Consider the following 18,281-nt stretch of genomic DNA (forward strand, 5'->3'; position numbering starts at 1 on the left):
TTAGTTCCAAATAAACTAGAGTAGGCTAGAAATGAACCCAATTAAAATGACATTCCATGAATTACAACATTTCAGAATCGAACATTTAAAAAATCACACTTAGTTCGTACATTTAGATAGCTAAAAAAAATACTTTTTTTTAAAGTACCGAAAAAATGGGGCAAATTGGACATACTTTTTTTTTGTTAATATCTTTTCGGTTATCTGAACGCATGCGTTTTGTCATAATTTTTGTATGCATGTGTTTAAAAATAATAATAACAATAAAAACTAGGTGTAATTTTTTCAAATTTCTGAAAAACAAAATAATCGTGTATTCAATTTTGAAAAAAAACGAGAAAAAAAATATGAATTGTGAATTTCCTATTCACGCACCAAAGCACGAGTCCTAACATAACAATTATAATAAAAAAAGAGAACCTTTTAACTTCATTGCAATGACCATCGAAAATAAAAAATATATATAAAAATTTGACCCGTTAATTTTATTATTTTTAATGCAAATACCGACATAAAGTCAAATGATACAATTTCCTTGCATGCATATTATATATGACATGAATAAAATACCGTTTGGTTAGTTCTATTATTTAAAAAATAGAATAATTATTTTAGTACCCGTACAGTACCCGCACTACAATACTCGTGCTACAGTACCCTTACTTAGAGAAATAATGTACTATGGTCCCCACTAATTATATAGTCTCAACTAATTATTATTCTAAAATTCCAGCAACATCATTCTTCTATGGTCCCCACTAATTATATAGTTCCCCTTTTACAATCCCTGATCTCGTTTTCGCATCAACCTTTCTCTAACAAAAATAGTTGACTTCATAGGAATAAATACTTCAATGCATAGATATAAATACTTTCAGTACATAGATATTAATACTTTCAGTGTCATATGTAAAAAATACTTAGATATGTATACATTCGTAGTTATAAATACTTAGAAGATAAGATATTAACACTTAAAAAAATATTAATACTTTGATGTGTGACTTGTTATGATTATCCCTTTTTGAGTTCTCCAATTATATTCGCGTCAGCCTTCCTCTAACAAAAATAGTTAACTTTATACATATAAATACTTTTAATACTTAGATATTAATACTTTCGGTGTCATATGTAAAAAAATAATTGCAAGTATAGGTATAAATACTTGTACGGTGAGGTATAAATACTTGCGCGACGGTGAGTCTGAAAATACGTCATCATGGATTTCATTTGAAAAAAAAAATTGCATAGGTATTAATAATATGAAAAAAAAATTGTGGAGATTTTGCAGTCCCTACAGGAAGTTATCTTTCTGCATTTAATTTTCAGCGGTCCCCCCCCGCAGGTACAGTGCTGCGGGTAGTATTATTTTCGCGCTACAGTACCTGCACAATAAATAATTGTTCACCTCATAGCTATAAATACTTCCGTACATAGGTATAAATACTTTCATGCATAGATATTAATACTTTAGGGAAAAAAAATTCGAATTATGAAATTTTTGCGATCCCCACAAAAATTTATTTTTTCACATTTAATTTCGGTGGCCCCCTGCGGGTACAGTGCCGGTACTGTAGCGCGGGTACTGTTATCAACTTCCTAAAAATATTAATAAATTAGTTAAAGTTTAATTTATCAAGAGGATCCGCTTACACTGTTTTTTAGTAACACTGGATTACATTCTACATTTTCAAAGTCCAAACAGTCGATTCAAATCGTTCAACATGATGGATATATTAAAACGTGCTTGCAGATCAAATTTTACATTTCTTTTAATCTGTTTTCCTGTTTATTAAGATGGTTTAAAAAAATTTAATGGTATGAAAACAACGATTTTGTAAAATACTTAATAAATAGTAAAAAAAAATTCAAAAAAATGTAAAATTTAATCTGTAAGTATATTTTAATATATTAATTATGTTGAACAATTTAAATTGATTATTTAAATTTTGAAAACTTTAAAAATATAAGGTGTAATCGAGTGTCAGGATTAGGGGTGTAAACGGATCATATATTATCTGATTTCATCCGGATTCGAATCCGAAAAATTACCTAAATTATCTGATCCGTATCCGTATCTGACTGTTTACACTTTTAAACCACAACAAATGTGTTATATGTTCTTAAATTGATTTATTAAATATTTAAATTGCATATTACACCAGTAATTTATTAAATTGCATATTACACCAATAATTTATTAAATTGCATACAAATATTTTAATGAACAATATAACACTATGACATAATTAGTAACTATTATTTTAATAGAGGAGGGATCAAGTTACAACAATTTTTGAGTTACAACAAGCATTTTCTACATTTTCAAAGTCCAAATCGTTGATTCAAACTATTAAATGTGATCTCTACAATAAAATGTGCTTGGAGACCAAATTTTACATTTTTTGGAATTTTATTACTATTTATTAAGATGGGTACAAAAACTAGTCAAATTTAGACCATTGAATTTTGTATCCATCTTAATAAATAGTAAACAAATTCCAAAAAATGTAAAATTTGGTCTCCAAGCACATTTTATTGTAGAGATCACATCTAACAGTTTGGATCGACGATTTGGACTTTAAAAATGTAAAAAAATGCTTGTTGTAACTTGTTGTAACTCAAAAATTATTGTAACTTGATCCCTCCTCATTTTAATAATATAATAAATGTTTTGTAACAAATAAGATAATTATGAAAAATATCCATATTCATTTGATATCCGATCCGCAACATTTAATATCCGATCCATATCCGTTTTTATATCCAAAATAATTATAACAGATAATGATACGGTAAGACCAGAGCCCTCCTCGTTTATCAATGCCAATTTGGCACGAAAAACTTTGGTTCTAATCGTCATGCAAATGGACGGCCGACAGCTTTTTTAACAAGAGGAAGAGAGGGTTCAGGACCGTCCGATGGCTGGATCTACGGTCCCGATACTTTCATCTGTAACACAAACCTCCCTCCTCAAAAACCTGGAATCCAAGCATCCATTTCGTTGGCAGTTACTTACACAGACATCCCAAATGGAAATTAACCTAGATCAGACGCTTCAAGAAGGAAAGCTCTTCCGACAGGTTAATGCCTTGATTGTTTCCCACCTCCGCCACCACAATCTCACTCAGGTTCTACTATATTTCCTAATTTTTCTACTCAAAATTCTGTCTTTCTACTTTATTTTGCCATAACAACTTTTTTGTTTTTTTTTTTTTTTTTATTGCTTTGTGAAGGCTGCTATGGCAGTTGCTTCAGCAACAATGACGCCATTAAGCACAGAGGTCCCTTCCAACAAGCTTCTTCAACTGGTTGCCAAGGTTGATTTTTTTTTTTTTCATTTACACAATTTTATGTACCTTTTGTAGGTTAAATATCTGTGTTAATCAATCATGATAAGAGTTTAACTGATTAGAACAGGGGCTTGCAGCAGAGAAAGATGAAGCATCTAGAGGGGTCTCTTCTATAGCTTCATTTAATCCGGCATCTGGCATATTGGCTAGTGATGGTACTCTTCCTGCTGTTGATTTTAGGTGAATTTACTAAATTTTTTTTTCCAGTTATTGTACTATCTTTGTTGTTCTTATACATAAATAAAAAGAAAATGTGGTTCTTCTGGCCAATTTTTAGTAGTGGCAGTAAAATGTCAGTTAGGTTTGGTTCTGGTTTGTTTAAAATCAGGTTTGGATCATTTTGGGATTGATGTCACTTTAGGGTCTCCTTCTTTTGGGTTTGATCATCTTTGGGTTTTGTTCATTTCGGGCTTTGCAACATAATTCAAGATAGGTTATATATTTGGTTCCAACTCATTTGAGTTCAGGTCAATCTAGGGTCTCTGGTCCTTTATGTTTGAGTCCGGTCAAATTCAGAGTCTTTAGTTGGTAAGGTTCAGGATTCAATCCAATTCCCTGTTGTCAGGTGGTGAATGCAGTTTTCTGGTGGTTCAGATAATCTGGTTTCAGGTTAGCTTGGACTCAGTTTGGATGTTTGTTGATTTCGAGAAAATAAATCTGCTGCAATCCCGAATCAGGTGAACAGTACCCTGAAATCCCTGCAATCTCGAATCCAGCCGTCCAATTTTTTTCGAGAACACATCTCGAAACAGCTGGTTTTTCCGTGCACGCATCTCAAAATAGTTCGACGGCTGGATTCGGATTGCAGAGATTTCAGGGTCACTGTTCACTGGTCTCAGACTACAGCAGATTCGGATCCTGATTTCGAGTCTTGATTGATAGGTCAGATCTATTGGCATGATACTTTGGTAGTGGGTTGTTGGGTTCAGTTAAGTTTTCAAAATAGTCCTCCCCTTGATTTTGGTGGGCTTGGCAGAGTTTCTGTGGGTCTGGTTAAATTATGGTTTGAACTATTTAAAAAAAAAACCCATGGGTGTAGACTCGACAAATCATCTTAAAGCTGAGGCCATGATTTAAAAAGTTGTAGACAAGAAAGGGAAGACAAGTAGTGAATTTAAAATGTGTGCTTCAATTGTGCACGGATTTTGGCCTAATTCTACCATAAATTAAAAAAGAACAAGACATTCACATTATCTGAGGTGCACTGTGATTCCAGATTACGCCGAAATTTTTATTTATAGCATAAAAAAACCCCAAATCACCTTGGTTTTGAGGAAATTCGAGAATTACATGAGCCGCACAGGCGTTTTGCAGCCCCAGACTGGGGTCCGCAGAACCATTCTGCGACCCCAACTTTTTTTTTTAAAGAAAATTTATTAACTAATAAACAAAAAATATCATTTTATGTGCCAAAAACCAGAGCGTTGGAAGAGAATGGTCTCCGCAGAATCGTTTTCTGTGCCAACTTTTTGTTTTTTATTAATAAATTTTCTGTATAAAAAAAACAAAAAAAAAGTTGGGGCCGCATAATGGTTCTGCGGACCCCAGTATTTGGGTCCGCAGAACTCCCTTGCGGCCCAGGTAATTCTCGAATTCTGACCAAACAGGGGTGTTTTGGTTTATTTATTTTTTATTATGCTATAAATAAAAATTTCGGCAGATTACATACTTCACCTGGTAACACCCCTAACAAAAGCTAAGCACCAAGCACCTTATATTTTCACAGCAGTGAATATTATGGAAGAAACTTAAAGCATTGATCCTATAATAAACAAAGTACATAGAAAGCCCGAGATGAGAAATCAGACAGTGATTTGAAGAATCTTATCACTGTGCCTTATTAAGGAGCTATTATTCCAACTTGTTTTTAGAAACACATCTTGCATAAACTTGAAGTGTACCGTGGTTAGATTGCCACCTTAAGAGAATTATTCGTTATTTGTCTCACACGGTGCAGTAGACTCTTGACGGTTATATCCCAAAATACTTCAAACCCTTCTTTTCTTGGGGTGCAGGGCCCCACTTGAAGGAGTGAACTTGTATTTAAATCATAACAATAGTTCAAAAATTTTAGGAATAAACTTTGTACATATAAAAAAATTACTTTTGTCTGATTTGTAACAACTAAAGTTTGTTTTTCCTCATCTTGTAACTTGTAACAATACCCATTTTGTATATTTGTGCAAATAATAGTTGACACGCCACAACCAATGCACAATGGCATAATACAAATAATATTAATACGAGTGTTGATGCAATGGTCCCACAGATTGGTGTTAATGAATGCATAAAATATGCGAGCAAACAAAATCTTCATTTTTATTTTCTGCTATCCCAAAAGCAAGCCCAAATCCCCATTAACACCAAAAAATTAAAATCTTCATTTTTTTTTAGTTATGATCAAACTAACACGGATGCTGATAGCTGTAAAATTCAAATCGTACCAAAATCAGGAAACTGATTAAAGATTTAATATTTCTATATGATTAAAAATTGTAGCATTTTTAGTTGTTTGCTGATAACCAACATATAACAACAGTGCTGTACAGGATACAAGAGGTGCATCCAAGATTTTTACAAAGCACGAGACCCGGCACATCTCTGAACATAAGGTACTTATTTTATGCAATGCTAATTATGAATCTTCTCTCCTATTTTTCTAAATTAGCAAGCGCGAATATTCTGAGTTGTGTATGTTTTTGTAGAATGTGGCTAGGTGTGCAAGGTTTAGTCCAGATGGTAAATTTCTTGCTACAGGTAGTGCTGATACATCCATTAAGCTCTTTGAGGTGAACATTCTGCAATATATCTCTGTCTTTTAGTTATTTACCATACTTGCCTCTCTTCATGCCATAATATACTCCCCTTGTGTCCCTTATTATACAGGTTTCCAAGATAAAGCAAATGATGGTTGGGGATTCAAAAGATGGTCCTGTTAGGCCTGTTATTCGTACATTTTATGATCATTTACAGGTAAGTTCCACCTAGATAACTTTGAGTGATTTAATATTCTGTTGAAACTTAACTTTGAACACATGATTGCATAATAGCTGTGGTTTTGAAATGAATTTGCAGCCAATAAATGATCTTGATTTCCATCCTCAAAATACCATACTCATCTCTGGAGCAAAGGACAATACCATCAAGTAAGCAAAAGTATCTACCGGAAACTCAGTTAATAATAGCTGACATAGATGATTGTCAAACAAACACACCTAAATTTGTTCAATGCGCTTGATATATCTTTGCTTTTGTTGTACTATATCTTTTATGATAACCTGGCTTGCAACATTTCAGGTTCTTTGATTTCTCAAAAACTGTTGCTAGAAGAGCTTTTAGAGTTATCCAGGTTTTGAAAGAAAATTTATCGTACTTTAATTTCTGCAAATGAACAATTCTCCTCTCTTTTTAACTTCAATTCTGACAGGACACACATAATGTGAGATCTGTGTGCTTTCATCCTTCTGGGGAGTACCTCTTAGCTGGTATTTCTTGTCTTAATCTGCAACATAACATTACGTATGTGGAAAAAAATATTTATTCCAACTTCAGATCAATTGATGCATAGTGAAATTTTGTTTTCATTCAGGGACGGATCACCCAATTGCACATTTGTACGATGTAAATACATTCAAGTGTTACTTATCAGCTAATGTACAAGAACTAAACACTAATTCCGCCATCAATCAGGCATGCCCCACTCCACCTCCCTCTCTCTTTGTTCACATGCACACACTTCAATGTTAATCTCTGTAGTTTGGTACAGGTGAGGTACTCATCTACGGGAGGCATGTATGTGACAGCTTATAAAGATGGTTCAGTACGTGTATGGGACGGAGTGAGCGGTCAGTGTGTTAGATCCATAGTTGGCGCACATGTTTCTGCTGAGGCTACCAGTGCAATTTTTACCAAGGACCAGAGGTACATGCATTATATAACAGCCAACTTTATTTCATACAAGCAGAAAGCATGATCAATGTTATAATACCGACATTGCTTGTTACAACTGAGCAATTCAGTGTATTTATGTTGAAATTTGTTAACATGAATGTGATATAATTAGATATGTGCTATCATGTGGGAAGGATTCTACAATAAAGTTGTGGGAAGTTGGCACAGGAAGGCTTGTCAGACAATACCTTGGTGCAACTCACTCTCAGTTCCGCTCACAGGTTTGTCTAATTGAACGTTTTTTTTTAATTATTGGGTAAATTATATGGGAGGTTACTTAACTTTACCTTCTATTGGTCTTTGTCACTCAACTTTGATTCATCCCAATCAAGTCACTGAAGTAAATTTTAATCAAAATTGGGTCACTTTTTTTTTGCATTAAATTGAAACTATGCACTAATTATTAACTAATTTTATCAAAAAATTGACTTCATTTGACTATAATATATCAAACTAATTGTTTTGTAACGGGGTTCTTTTAGAACTTATATTTTATGTAGTTATGAATTTTGAAAATTTAAAAAAAAAAATCACAAATCAATACGTATTCCCTTCAAATGTGAACTTTATGATCATAAAGGCTAAGCTTTTGAATTTAGGTTAAACTTGTGAATTTAGTTTACAAGTCGTTTTTTTAATCCATATCGAGTCACTGCCTCTAGGTAAATTCAAATTCACACAAATTGTAACCTAAATTCAAAAGTTTAGCCTCTAAACTTATATTTGATCATGAAGTTTACAATTTGTGTGAATTTGAATTTTAAATAGAAGCAGTAACTCGATATGGATTAAAAAAACGAAGTCGAGTGACTAAGATCAGGACTTAAGATCAGATAAATCGAGTGATAAAAAAAGGATAGGACCATAGAGGGTAAATTTTTTTGATTTTTGTAGTACACAATTACCTACTAATATTTCATTAAAAGAGAGACATATATACAGTCTAGGAATTAGTGTGCAGAGAATCGATTATTAGCAATTGGGCAACTAATTATCCCTATCCCTAAAAATGGATAGAGGGTAAGTTAAAGTGACCTCCCTGTAAAATTTACCCATTATTATTCTTTATATAAATGAGAATTGTAAATATACCAGGGTTTAAATTTAATTCACAAATACCTATATTTTTTTTTATGCAATGATTTATGGCTATTTCTACAGGCAGTGTTTAATGTAACTGAAGAATTCATACTATCAATTGACGAGCAAACGAATGAGGTACAAGTTAAACTTCTTCCAAAGTAATTTACTTGCATTTGTTTTATGCATCTTTTTCTTTTCTTTTTATAATCATGGTATGTTTGTTTGGTTCAGGTAGTAATATGGGATGCACTGACAGCAGAAAAGGTGGCTAGGTGGCAATCAAATCATGTAGGGACACCAAGATGGATTGAGCATTCCCCTGTTGAATCAACATTTGTCACATGTGGTACCGACCGATCGGTCAGATTTTGGAAAGATTTAAGTCTATCTGGCTAAGTTGTTTTCAGCTACCATAGTACCATATCATCTCACAGCTAGTCTGTTAAGGTTACAATTAGGGATATCTAATAGGTTGCTTATTTGAGGCATTTTTCTTTTGTTTTCTGCGTGTTTCTTTTAAAGAAATAAATTAAGGATGTTAGAATAGTTTTAATTGCATGCCACTTTTAGCGTTCAATAATTTAGTCATACTAGTTATGGTATAAACATGTAACTAAACTTGTTATCACCTTTCATGCCAAGAGAGTTCCCCTGCTATCATTTTATTTTTCCCGTCATATTTTGGTATCACCCCAAGCGGATAATGCTGATTTGGCATTCAAAGATGGATATGGATTTGGTATCAGCATTATCCGCTCTGAATCTGCTCTGTTTTCACCCCATGTCCTCTTTTACAACTCATTCCCCTATTACAAATCTGTTACTATAAATCAGCACAACTAATTTGAACAAGGAAAAGTAGGATATATGTGAATCCAGTGTATGATCCTCCAATTCTTCTGCCTCTCTTTGCCAAGCTATCCGCCAATTCGTTATGGCTTCTGTTCACATAGCAGCAGGTCAATCTCGGGTTACATTTTAATATCCTCCAAGTATCATATATCTCCTTATGAGCCTTCCAGTCTCTCTCCGTTGGTGGTTGTTGAGCTGAGCATGCTTTAACCAGCACTTGGCAGTCCGAATAGAAGCAACACTGATCAAGACCCATCTGGAAAGCATATCTGAGTGCCCCCTGGCCCCTGTAGAGCGCACGCCTCAGCTTGAAGAGTACAACAGACCAGAGCTCTTGCTGATGTGTAAGCTTGTAAGGTTCCATCTTTTTCAAACAGGAAACCAATTCCCGCGCCCCCCCCCCTCATTCGCTTTGAGATTGATGATAGTGAATGAGATTATAACCTCGATCTGTTTGTGACATTCTACAAACTGAGGGTGCTAGCAGGATTTTGAGGTCAATTCAGCCTCTATACGTGTTGAAAGTGAGTATTGACTCTAGCAGTTGAGAGTGCCAGTGACTAAAGAGATAAGTTTGAGTTTTGGCACATTTGGAACAAGATTTTTTTTTTTTTTTTTAAGGATAAATACACCTTTACAACTTGTCCGGACTAGAGCATTTCCATAATTTCTGTAGACATGATGGGCATTGTGGGCTTGTGGCATGATAAGATAAGTCCTCGAGATTACCAATTCTGAGCTTCCATAATGTCCTGAAGCTGGAAAACTATCCCAAGGCCCCACTCTTTAGTCACTGGTACTGTGGAATATCAAACTTCGAGGGTTGTTACTCAGTGGCGGACCTCTTTAGGTTATTTTAGGCAAAGTGTATATTTCTGAATTCGAATTTTTTTTTAGATCAGTAGTATTATATGCTTGTATTTTTTTGGATGAAAATAAGATCTTTGGATTTAATTCATGATTTAGTAGAAAAAAATTGCACTTAAAAGAAAGTCAGCTCAGACTGAATTACATAAAAGAAAGAAAAAATGATGTGGTCTGATTTGCTACTACATTTAGAAGAATCGTTAATTTGCTAGGAGAAAAAAGAGGTCCACTACTAGGAATCTAAAGATGTAATGTGTCATGACTAGTTACGCCGTGACTTGGATCCCGTATCATGTTGTGACTAAGTCAGATTTATAGATGTCGTGATGTGTCGTGACCAAATTTGAAAGGATGGTCATGACACGTGAATGGACACAATATGTTAGTCATGCCATGACCAAGGCACACGTGACCACACGTGACCGGTGACGTTTGTCACATTAACTATTTTTTTTTCATAATTTAAGTTTATTCAAAATTCACCATTTGATAATTACACGTGACCATGTGTCATACCGTGACCAAATTATTCACGTGATGTGCAGTATTGTACTAATTTTTTTTAAATGGTCACGTCACATAATCGGCACATGTGCTATGTCATGTTATGACTTTTTTAGATGCCTATCGTTACTATTTGTCATAAGAAAAAAAATTATGCTCTTATCAATATTTTGTAACTGTCTCTGACCAAAATCCGCCTCTGCTGGTGTTACTCATTGAAGACACTCAAAACTATCGACTGATCTTCTTCGCAATGCATGAGTATCAAACTTCAAGCTCTGTTGCCAAAAGGAAATGTGGGACAAACTCAGCAGACAAGCTTGGAAAGTGGCTAACAGCCTTTCTACTCTCCCTGTTAAGAATGATGTAAAGAGCACCTCGCCTTTGATCATTCATACTTCCATCACTGCTATTTATAACATACTTTTCTTGCATATATTGAATCTGTTTATATTTCAGTTTTTGTTGTTCCCAGTTCAGTGTGCTACAAAGTACTTGCCATTTTGATCCAAAGAACAAGAAGATATCTCAAAAATATAACTTTAATTTGTTTGTCATAATGTCACGATTGCACTTTTTAGATCTGGTCTTTGTTTGCATTTTCTATAAAATCAGAGAAACTAACATTAATCATTAGATGGCAATATAGCATACATGAATCAATGATATTATTTCAGTACATCACAAAATTATGACATGTACAAGCAACAGATGCAATTGGACCTGTCTTCGTGAAGCTTAGACAACTATTGCTAGAATCTGGCACTAAAAAAATCAACAGAAAGGTGCATAATCATTATAAATTGCAAAAAACATTAACAATAACTGGACTGATTATTCATTTTGAAACCTACATTTCACAAACAAAAAGTACCTACAAGCAGATCTTCCAACCGTACCAAGCCTCCTATCAAAAACCTACATGTCCTCCCCTTGATTATTCATTTTGAAAACCTTGAACCGTCATATAAGATGTACATCTACCACCTACAACCTCAAAATAGTACGAAGTGTGTCGCACATGTCTTGTATAGTATCTTCCTCTTGTGCTGCTTGTGCCTCTTGAAGCGGCATATCCTCATAACACCTACATTATGAAAAATACATCATTCTGGAAGAATTGCATGCATACTAGTATACTACCCTTGTTAAAAAAGAAAAGAAAAGAAAAGAAAAGAAAAGAAAGGAAACTAACATTTTATGGTAAGCCAGAGCCTGAGCTAAGTTCATTAGGGTCGGACTTGAAGTCAATCTCTGGTACACTCCTGGTGGAAGCAGTACCTGCACAGAAAAAGAAAAAGAAAATAGTGCCATTATAAGAAAGGTGCAGTTCAGTAATAAATTACACCAACCACCAAGTTACTAATTAGTAAATATAACATAATAATAATAATAATAATAATAATACAAACCTCGTTTTGTCCTTTGCGGCCTTTCTTGGTCTGGCCATCACCACTGAAAAGCTCTCTAACAGCTTCCAAGGCAGCATTGCCAGTTGATCCCAACATTTTATCTCCTAAAATGTTATCTGACACCAGTGCTAATGGAGATATATCTATTGCCTTTAAAAAGGGTATTGGCACTGTATTTCCAGCTGCATATATCGCCCAGAGCTACAAGAAAAACACAACAGAAACACAAAGGTTTATAGTAGAGCTAAAAAAGTATAACTTGCCTGGAAAAACCTGCTCAAGTTGCCTGTAACCTGAAACCAACCAATATTCATCTAGAAACAAAATGAACTTGACTGACCTGAACTCAAACCGGCATGCTGGTTGACCTCAAAAAACCAAAACCCCCAAGGAACAAAACAAACTTATCTCAAATGACCTGCAACCCAAAATGGACAAAACCTGGTTTGGTGCAAACCTGAATCTGAAATGAATACTGGTGTGATCTTGGTTGTGTTTTTATTCGAGACAAGAGGCAAAGCTTCCAATTTCTATGAAAATAGAAACCAGCAAAGGTTCAGTTCCTTGTTGGGTTTGGATCCAGTATTTATCCAACCAGATAGAAAGGTAGAAACAGAAACACACCTTATCTTGCACAGTGAAGGCTTTACGGCTGGTAGCACCGGACAAAGTAGCCTTTGCCTGATCCTGTTTTGTTAAAGTGACTGGAGAGGTGACTTTCTTGTCTTCACCTAACACAACATCTGAAGTGGTAGCACCATCTGACGATTTGTCAGCTACCTCTTGCTGTTTATGGACAATAGTTCCAGTTGCGTTCTCTGACCAAATGTTGGAATTGATATCTTTCCTAAGATCCATTGTGAATGACGTGATATCACCAAGGCCTGGTATGAACTCTTCTTTTGGGGAAGCAGGTGATTCCTCTGCTTCTTCATTGCCATCTTTGTGAACTATAAATGTCCCAAACTCTCCTAAAATTCATTCAAATGTGTGTGTGAGAGAGAGAGAAGAAAGAGAGAGATTTCTTAAGTTGTCAACAATTAACCATATGATACTCAACAACAATGAGGATATTGGCAATAAGTATGCCCATCCATCAAGCATTTACGACTCTGCAGAAGAACACTGATTGGTGCTATCTGCAGAAAAGGACCATAACTAACAGCATTAACTGGCTATAAAGATTTATAAATAAATGACAAGTTCACACTTACTTCACAGTAAGAACAATGATCCAGACAAAAAGTATGTATTCATTTAAGCTTCATAACAGGCAAGTTAAAAAAATTCCATCAAATCGAATCCCCCCTCTAATAGGATATTTTTTTTTCATGTTATTTCTTTTATCTCATTTATTTAAGACACTAAACCCTGAGCACATTCTTGATTAGAGGAAATTTGAAACAAACATCATTCTTCTGGAAAGACAAAGGAAGGTGATAAGTTGTCTAAGATAAAAACAATTCCAAGAAAAGAAATTTAGAATATTCATTATGTAAAAGTGGGTGACTTTTTGCACACTTAAAAGAATAAGCATGCTCTCCATAATAAAAAATCTTTCTTGATGAATACCTGAAACATCTTCTTCGGTTGTTTCATGGGGTCTAGAAGGCAGAGTGTACTGCAGCGTTTGCTGATCCATTAACTTCCATCAGAAATTTCATAATCAGAAAATAATATCAGATAGCTAAATACAAAACCATCATACTATAAGAAAGATGATAGTACATTATCAATCCCTGATTGGCGGTTTTGAGCCTGTGATGCCAACTGTGCTCGGATTTGTCTTGCTTGCTTCAGCCTTGGTAACATCTTTGATGCTCCTGTTGTGCACCTTTCTATGAACTTGTGCTGTAATCATCACAGCAATTATCATCAAACTATCATTAGCTCACTGTTAGCAAATCATATGATCTATTAATTAACTGGCAGTGTCTTAATTCATTACCTTGACCATCTCAGCAGCTGTAGGACGAAGCCTTGGATCCTTTGTCAAGCATTTCGCAATAAAATCATGGAATAGAAGTGACCTGCATCAGAGAAGCAGACAAACAATGCCAGTTGATTATTGAGATTTATGTCATAATTTATGATTTGAGCAACTTATATTATTTAAATGATAAAAAAATTATGTACCATTTCTCTTTATCCTCAAGCATAGGAGCAGGCTCACTGGATATCATAAACAGTACCTATATATGTATGATAGAGTTTACACTTGAAAGCAATATCACAGCAATAAATAATAACAATCAAGCTAAGTGGAAAGGATGTTGTTTTAATCAAAAAGCTTACTCTCATCGGGTGAACAGTTGATCTTGGTGGCAATCCCTGCAACAGACATGACACAATAAGAGTAAGTGAAATAATAAGCAAACTAAACAAGATAGTCCAGCTTCAATTAAGAAATAAGAAATCCACCTCTGCCATCTCAATAGCTGAAACCCCAAGAGCCCAAACGTCCACCTGAATCAAAAAGAAGAACAACTTCTCACAAAGGAGTCCCTTGCAAAAGGAAGAAAAGAAAAGATTTATTCAATGATTACAGAAAAGAATTACCTTTCCATCATAGCGGCTTTCTTGTATAACTTCTGGAGCCATCCAGTGAGGAGTTCCTATAAACTGACAAAACCAGGAAAAAAAACCATTTAAAAATCCACTTCCCAACATAACTTTGTGGTTGGCTGCAATATTACTACGAGATGGATAGTGAAGGGGAGAATTTCTACATGTTCTACAAACAAATTATCATACAACTTCATAAAAATAAAAAAAATAAAAATTTATAACAATACTCATTTATGAGTTGACTATAGTACCGTATTGCGCTTTGACATGGTCCTTGTCAGCTGGGCAGCAACCCCAAAATCACCTGGGACAAATGATACAGCAGCAACCACTTAATACTCATTTGGTTCATCTCACATGAACAGATCTCACCATAATGAGAAGTAAACTAAAAGGATAAAGCGATGTGTGCTCACCCAACTTTACCTCTCCTTGATCAGTCAGAAGAATATTGCCACCTTTGATATCCCTATGCACCTTGAATATTGAGTGCAAGTAGGCAAGACCCTGAATAATAAAACTTTCTACATAATTATGAAATGTTATATACTTCATATTTCATAAAATTTTGACTTTGCATGCACCTAAGTTGTTCATCAAACCTGACAATTCCTGGTCCCAGTCCACATTGCTTGACCCGCAGGCAGTCAGACAGACCCAACCTGACTTTTATTCATAACTATATTTAGCAATGCAGACTGAGCCCAACATTTCTTAATTTGCTGAGAGCTGGGCTGTTTTATTTTTTATAAAGAAGGGACCAACCCGACCGGACCCTAAGATAACATGTTGCGACAAAACCAAACTATTTATTTAGCACCAGAGGATCCAGGGTGTGTGCTACCTTAAGGGCTTCTCGACAAACATATGCAATTTGGGACTCATCAAACGGTTCCTCTGTTATACTCATCAAATCAGCAACGCTCCCTCCTCCACAATACTCCATCACTATCTGCAAAATATAATAAATTTCACATAAAATAGCAAGTAATATAACTAAAATCTTCGAATTCCAGAGTAATGGCAAAATAATACGCACCCAAAGGTAATCCTCGCCTTGGTAGCTACCAAAGTAGCACACCACATTGGGATGGCTGCACTGCTGTAGCATCTCTATTTCCCCTCTTATGTCTTCATACCCTTCCTCCTGTTCATGCACAAAGCATCAATCAGTCATAAATCAATTTGCTTCACTTTTAGATTTTTGTTTAATTGAAGAAAGAAAAAATATATATAAACATACCCCTTCAGCTAAGGAAATAACTTTGACAGCTACCAGCTCTTGTGTTCTGATATCTCTTGCTTTATAAACTGCACCATACGACCCTTTCCCTACAGTTCACAACAAATTCAACACAATACAAGAAAAAACATTAGCATGATAACTAAACCTATGTTTCAAGCTATATGGCTAAATACTTAATCAGGTACAAGGACTTGCATATTTAAAAAAAAAAAGGTGCAAGGACTTGCACTGATCTGATTGCAATTCCATTTTTTTCCTTTTTTTTTATAAAGTAGTGGGCAGTTCCACCAGTTTCATTGAAACTATTGTTTCTAAAAGGAACCACACCAAGCTTTCCATGGGAATTTAAACATTAGTAACTAAAGTATCTACTTCTTTAACAGGTACACAATTCCATTTTCTTCAATTTAACCAATTCTATAAAAGGTACCCATACTATTTGTTAATTCCTGTGCCAAGTCACAACCAAACTGAAATAAAGGATGAGACTCAAACCATACAATACAAAAGAAATGCATTGTATTATCAGTCATAAACACAACTGACGGAGAAGAGACGGAGATAGAGAGAGAGCAAAAGAGAGAGAGCTAACCAACCAAGCTCATCTAGCAACTCGTATCTAGTAGTTGGATCTTCTCTGGTAACATTATCGGGTAATGAACTAACTGAAGGTCTTCGCCTGTTATTCTGCATGAATCTTCCTTCATCCACCAGCACACCACTGACAAATGGCGACCCAAACCCGCCTCCTGTTACCCCTCCAGTTCTTCTTATCACTGTACCCGAAATCGATTCGGACCCGCTATCTCTTGGACTACTGGACTTTACCACAAATGTATTGAACGAATCATCATCTGGATCCATGGCGAAGCGCCTTAGATCGGGAAATGGAACCTGATGGGGTGGAGGATTAGGTTTTCTAACAGAGCGAGGTGGGGCAACCAAGGTGCGCTTCACGAGGACTGTCCCTGAAAAATTGTGGTCGGATTCGGATCCGGAGTCGGGTTCGGATTCGTCGAAGGAAGATCGGCCGAAGTCCTTGGGAAGACGTTGAAGGAGAGGAGGGAGGGACGCGTCGGGCTCGGATTCGGGCTCAGATGCGTCGTCAGCTCCGCTTCCGCCATGGATGATCACAGTTGAATAAATTTCGGAGTCTTTTTTCTTCTTCCCGCGAGAATCAGAGAAATCCATTGATGAACGCAGAAGAGGAGGCAAGGAGTGAAGGACAAGATCGACGTGTCTATTTTTCCTTACCGTGAGGCCCACTTGTAAGAGGTTTATGGGCTTGCTTATGTATTATAATGAATTCCAAGTTTGATACATGAGATTTGTTAGAAAGTCCAAATGCGGCCCATTATAACGGCTACTTTTTACCCAAGGAAAAACAATTAAGCCCATTAATAACCATGGAAGATGCGGAGAATAATATAGTGACAGACTGATAGTAATGAGCGAGGAATTCGGATAGGGGGAAAACGGGTCGGATATTATCTGACCATATTCAAATCCGTATTCAAAAATTAGATATGGATATCTGGTATTCGTACATCTGTGTGGGTACGAATACGAATATAGCTTTAAATTTTAATTATTTGTATCGAATAGTAGATATATACTATATAGTTTAATATATATTATGAAAAAATTTATATTATTCACTATTATAAAAGGTGGATATATGTATCCGTTTAATATCCGATCCGTATTCGTATCCGTATCTGTATCTATATCCGAAAAATAAAAGCGGATACATATATAGTTTTTCCACTATCTGATCCATATCTGATCCGCTTGCACCCCTAAATTCGAATCACCCGATACTCAGTACCGTACGTAGAATTACTAAATTCAGACCGTTCTTTTCATTGTGGTATGAATCTCTAAAACAGATATCCTATGTTTATATAGACACTGAATTCCAATCGTTCAGCTGAAAGTTAATCTCAGCTCATTCGACTGCCCTAGAACTGATGCTGCGCTTTTCCGATCGATCCGAGTCTTGCTCCATATGATGTAAAATAGCCCCAAACCATGGTTTTTGCATTAAAACATAAACTTGAGCAATAGTAAGTGAATACAATAATAAATAAAGCGCAAATGTGAGAAAACAAGACAAAACTTTAAGCAAAACCGTACGTAATTTTGTCACATATATGTCTTGATCAATTATCACCAACGGATCATGTACACAACAGATGATAAAAGTCACCCCCCTCAATGTCATCATCTGTTAGCCAAACCGATATTGAAGAGTCACTCAATATTAACTGTTTTTAAAATTTAACCGATGTCAACGGAGAGGGGCCATCAACGCCATCGGTTGGTAAGACCGAACAGTCGATAAAAAGTTCAAAGTAATTACAGCGTTGCCACTCGTTACATACACCATCTGTGCTGATGGACATTCGATGATAAAGGGGCGATCGTAAATGTATTTTTGTAATA

At 35.4% G+C, this 18,281-nt stretch overlaps 2 protein-coding genes across 5 annotated transcripts; one reads left to right on the forward strand and one right to left on the reverse strand.

Annotated features, from left to right (window-relative positions):
• The first annotated feature begins 2,813 nt into the window (after positions 1-2,813).
• Positions 2,814-9,047, forward strand: LOC144573933 (Transducin/WD40 repeat-like superfamily protein). Its single transcript, XM_078323709.1, has 14 exons — positions 2,814-3,131; positions 3,237-3,320; positions 3,421-3,533; positions 5,893-5,965; positions 6,059-6,142; positions 6,240-6,326; positions 6,429-6,499; positions 6,651-6,702; positions 6,781-6,838; positions 6,943-7,043; positions 7,120-7,274; positions 7,417-7,525; positions 8,466-8,522; positions 8,619-9,047. The coding sequence occupies exons 1-14, from the start codon at positions 2,922-2,924 to the stop codon at positions 8,781-8,783; spliced, it is 1,419 nt and encodes a 472-aa protein (XP_078179835.1). The 5' UTR covers positions 2,814-2,921; the 3' UTR covers positions 8,784-9,047.
• A 2,226-nt stretch (positions 9,048-11,273) lies between these two features.
• SIK1 (Protein kinase superfamily protein) lies at positions 11,274-17,087 on the reverse strand. Of its 4 annotated transcripts, none has more exons than XM_078323715.1 (17): positions 16,429-17,087; positions 15,834-15,922; positions 15,630-15,737; positions 15,435-15,542; positions 15,007-15,097; positions 14,842-14,894; positions 14,582-14,644; positions 14,444-14,488; positions 14,318-14,353; positions 14,159-14,214; positions 13,971-14,052; positions 13,751-13,873; positions 13,595-13,655; positions 12,647-12,993; positions 12,023-12,223; positions 11,806-11,891; positions 11,274-11,697 (listed from the first exon to the last, which is right to left on the reverse strand). In XM_078323715.1, exons 1-17 carry the CDS (start codon positions 16,439-16,441, stop codon positions 11,598-11,600), a joined length of 1,662 nt encoding a protein of 553 aa, XP_078179841.1. In that variant the 5' UTR covers positions 16,442-17,087; the 3' UTR covers positions 11,274-11,597. The 4 variants fall into 4 exon arrangements, with proteins under 4 accessions (XP_078179841.1, XP_078179840.1, XP_078179838.1 ...); XM_078323714.1 differs by having other exon boundaries at positions 13,595-13,667; XM_078323712.1 differs by having other exon boundaries at positions 13,595-13,667; positions 16,433-17,086.
• Between the last annotated feature and the right edge of the window lie 1,194 nt (positions 17,088-18,281).

The sequence above is a fragment of the Carex rostrata genome, chromosome 22 (genome assembly GCF_964058835.1).
Source record: "Carex rostrata chromosome 22, lpCarRost1.2, whole genome shotgun sequence".
Classification (NCBI taxonomy): Eukaryota; Viridiplantae; Streptophyta; class Magnoliopsida; order Poales; family Cyperaceae; genus Carex; species Carex rostrata.